Source organism: Diadema antillarum, unplaced genomic scaffold, assembly GCF_040938485.1.
Source record: "Diadema antillarum isolate AM-2024a unplaced genomic scaffold, OU_Dant_1.0 seq00000862_RagTag, whole genome shotgun sequence".
In the NCBI taxonomy this organism is placed as follows: domain Eukaryota; kingdom Metazoa; phylum Echinodermata; class Echinoidea; order Diadematoida; family Diadematidae; genus Diadema; species Diadema antillarum.
In genome coordinates, this window is record NW_027271732.1 from 850,645 (window position 1) to 852,623 (window position 1,979).

Sequence of the window (1,979 nt, forward strand, 5' to 3'; positions counted from 1 at the left end):
CCAGTCAGGGGGTAAGGTGCCTTTTAATACAGACAGTTGGAATATCTCGGTCAATCCCGGAGCTAAGTCTTTGGAGCATTCTTTTAGGATGATGTTTGGGATGTTATCTGGGCCGACTGCTTTAGAGATGTTGATACCAGCTAAAAGCTTTTCAACTCCTTCCACAGTAACAGTTAGAGGTTCGATTTGGTGTTTGCAACTCTTGGTAGTGGGTAGGTCACTACTTGCTTTCTTGAAGACTGACTCAAACTGCTTCACAAGAATCTGGGCTTTATCCTTGCTGTCATGTAGGAGTTTCCCATCTTTTTTTGAGTGGTGGAAGTCCTGTCCTGTCTTGCCGCTTGGCTTTGACGTATCTCCAGAAGGGCTTGGAGTTGTTGTTGTCAAGCCCTGTGATAATGGAAGTGTTGACATATTCCTCTTCTGCTATGCGAAATGCTCTCTTGCATTTCCGTTGGAAGTCTTTGAATTTTGCCCAGTCGTTGCTTCTCTTTGCCTGCTTATACAGTCGGGCCTTTCGACGTACCATACGTTTCAGTTTGTGGTTGAACCAAGGGAGGGACTTTCTCCTCTTTGTTGTTCTTGAGGGGACACTTTCATCAATGATGTGAGAGAGTGAAGTTTTGAAGGTGGTCCATAATGAGCATATATCATCCCCCTGTTTCTTTCTTTCTAGTATGATGGTGGAGAGGTGAGAAGCTTCAGAATGAATTTTCTTCCAGTCTGCTTTGGAGAAGACATAGAGACGTCTGGCATTTTGTGTGGTGAGTTGAGGCAAGATACAGAAGTCGGTCACCACCATCGCATGATCACTTATTCCAGGGATACTTGTGGAAGTTTTCACCAAAGATGGATTATTGGTGAGGACCAGGTCCAAAATGTTCTCTAACCTGGTGGGCTGATCATGGATTTGTGTCAGTCCATAGTCAGTGGCGATGTCAATGAGAGCTTGTTGTACCTCCCTATCCGGTGCTCCTTTCCTCACTGTCAGATGCTCCCAGTCTATGTCGGGGCAGTTGAAATCCCCCGCTAGCACTATATGCTTCTCCTTGGGCTGGGACAGCAATTTTTGCAGTGAGTCTCCTAATTTGCGGATGCTGTCCAAGTGTCTATGTGGCATGTAGAAGGATGCAATGTAGAGGTCCCTGCTCCCTTGGATCTTGGCTTTGGTCCAAACTACCTCGCATTCCGTCGTAAGTGACGGCTGGCTTTCAGATGTCATGTCCTTTCTAACACCAACGAAGACCCCACTACCGGTGGTCTCTCTGTCGTTTCGATAAAAGGCATGCGTTGGTGGAAACACTTCGCTTGATTTGATGGCATTGTGTTCGGGATCCTTGCCAGGCTTGATTCCAGACAACCATGACTCCGTACCACATATGATATCTCCGTACCACATATGATATCTGTATGATATCGTACTCGGTACACGGGAAGCTACGAATGCCGTATTTTATTTCCAAAACTGCAGGATCCTCTGCAGCTCAGCTACGTCATTCAGTTTGCTCTCAAGTCGGGTATCATTGTACTCAGACCGTTTAGCAGTGATGTCGACGGCTAAATATCCACTTAAATTTTGTTCTTGCCGATCGTTCCTTTCCATATCAGATTACAGGCCTGCGCCTGTGTATGTATTGACGATGGTTACACGAAACACACTATCTGCGTGCACGTGATATGGGCTCTCATATGGTAATACACGGCTCGGTCATACAAGGGCATTTACGTACAGTTCGCCATTGGCGTGCCGAAATGAAAACAGCGAATGCTGTTATTTTATTGTATTTTGCACAACACTACAGGATACTATGCAGCTCAGGTACGTCATTTAGCCCTCACGTCGGGTATCATTGTAGTCAGACTGTTTAGGACGGCTAAATATCCATTTAAATTTTTATCCTTGCCGATCGTGCCCTTCCATTTCAGATTACACGCGCCGCTGTCCATTCGTTTATTGCTGCTGTAAACATGAATATTCA

General features: G+C 45.6%; 1 protein-coding gene across 1 annotated transcript; it reads right to left on the reverse strand.

The window, feature by feature from the left end:
- Positions 1 to 283: 283 nt before the first annotated feature.
- LOC139740592 (uncharacterized) lies at positions 284 to 1,399 on the reverse strand. Its single transcript, XM_071651178.1, has one exon. It carries the CDS (start codon positions 1,397 to 1,399, stop codon positions 284 to 286), a length of 1,116 nt encoding a protein of 371 aa, XP_071507279.1.
- Positions 1,400 to 1,979: the final 580 nt, after the last annotated feature.

Excerpts from the sequence above, each read along its gene's own strand:
- LOC139740592 (XM_071651178.1), bottom strand. The coding sequence starts at position 1,399 with ATGTGGTACGGAGATATCATATGTGGTACGGAGTCATGGTTGTCTGGA.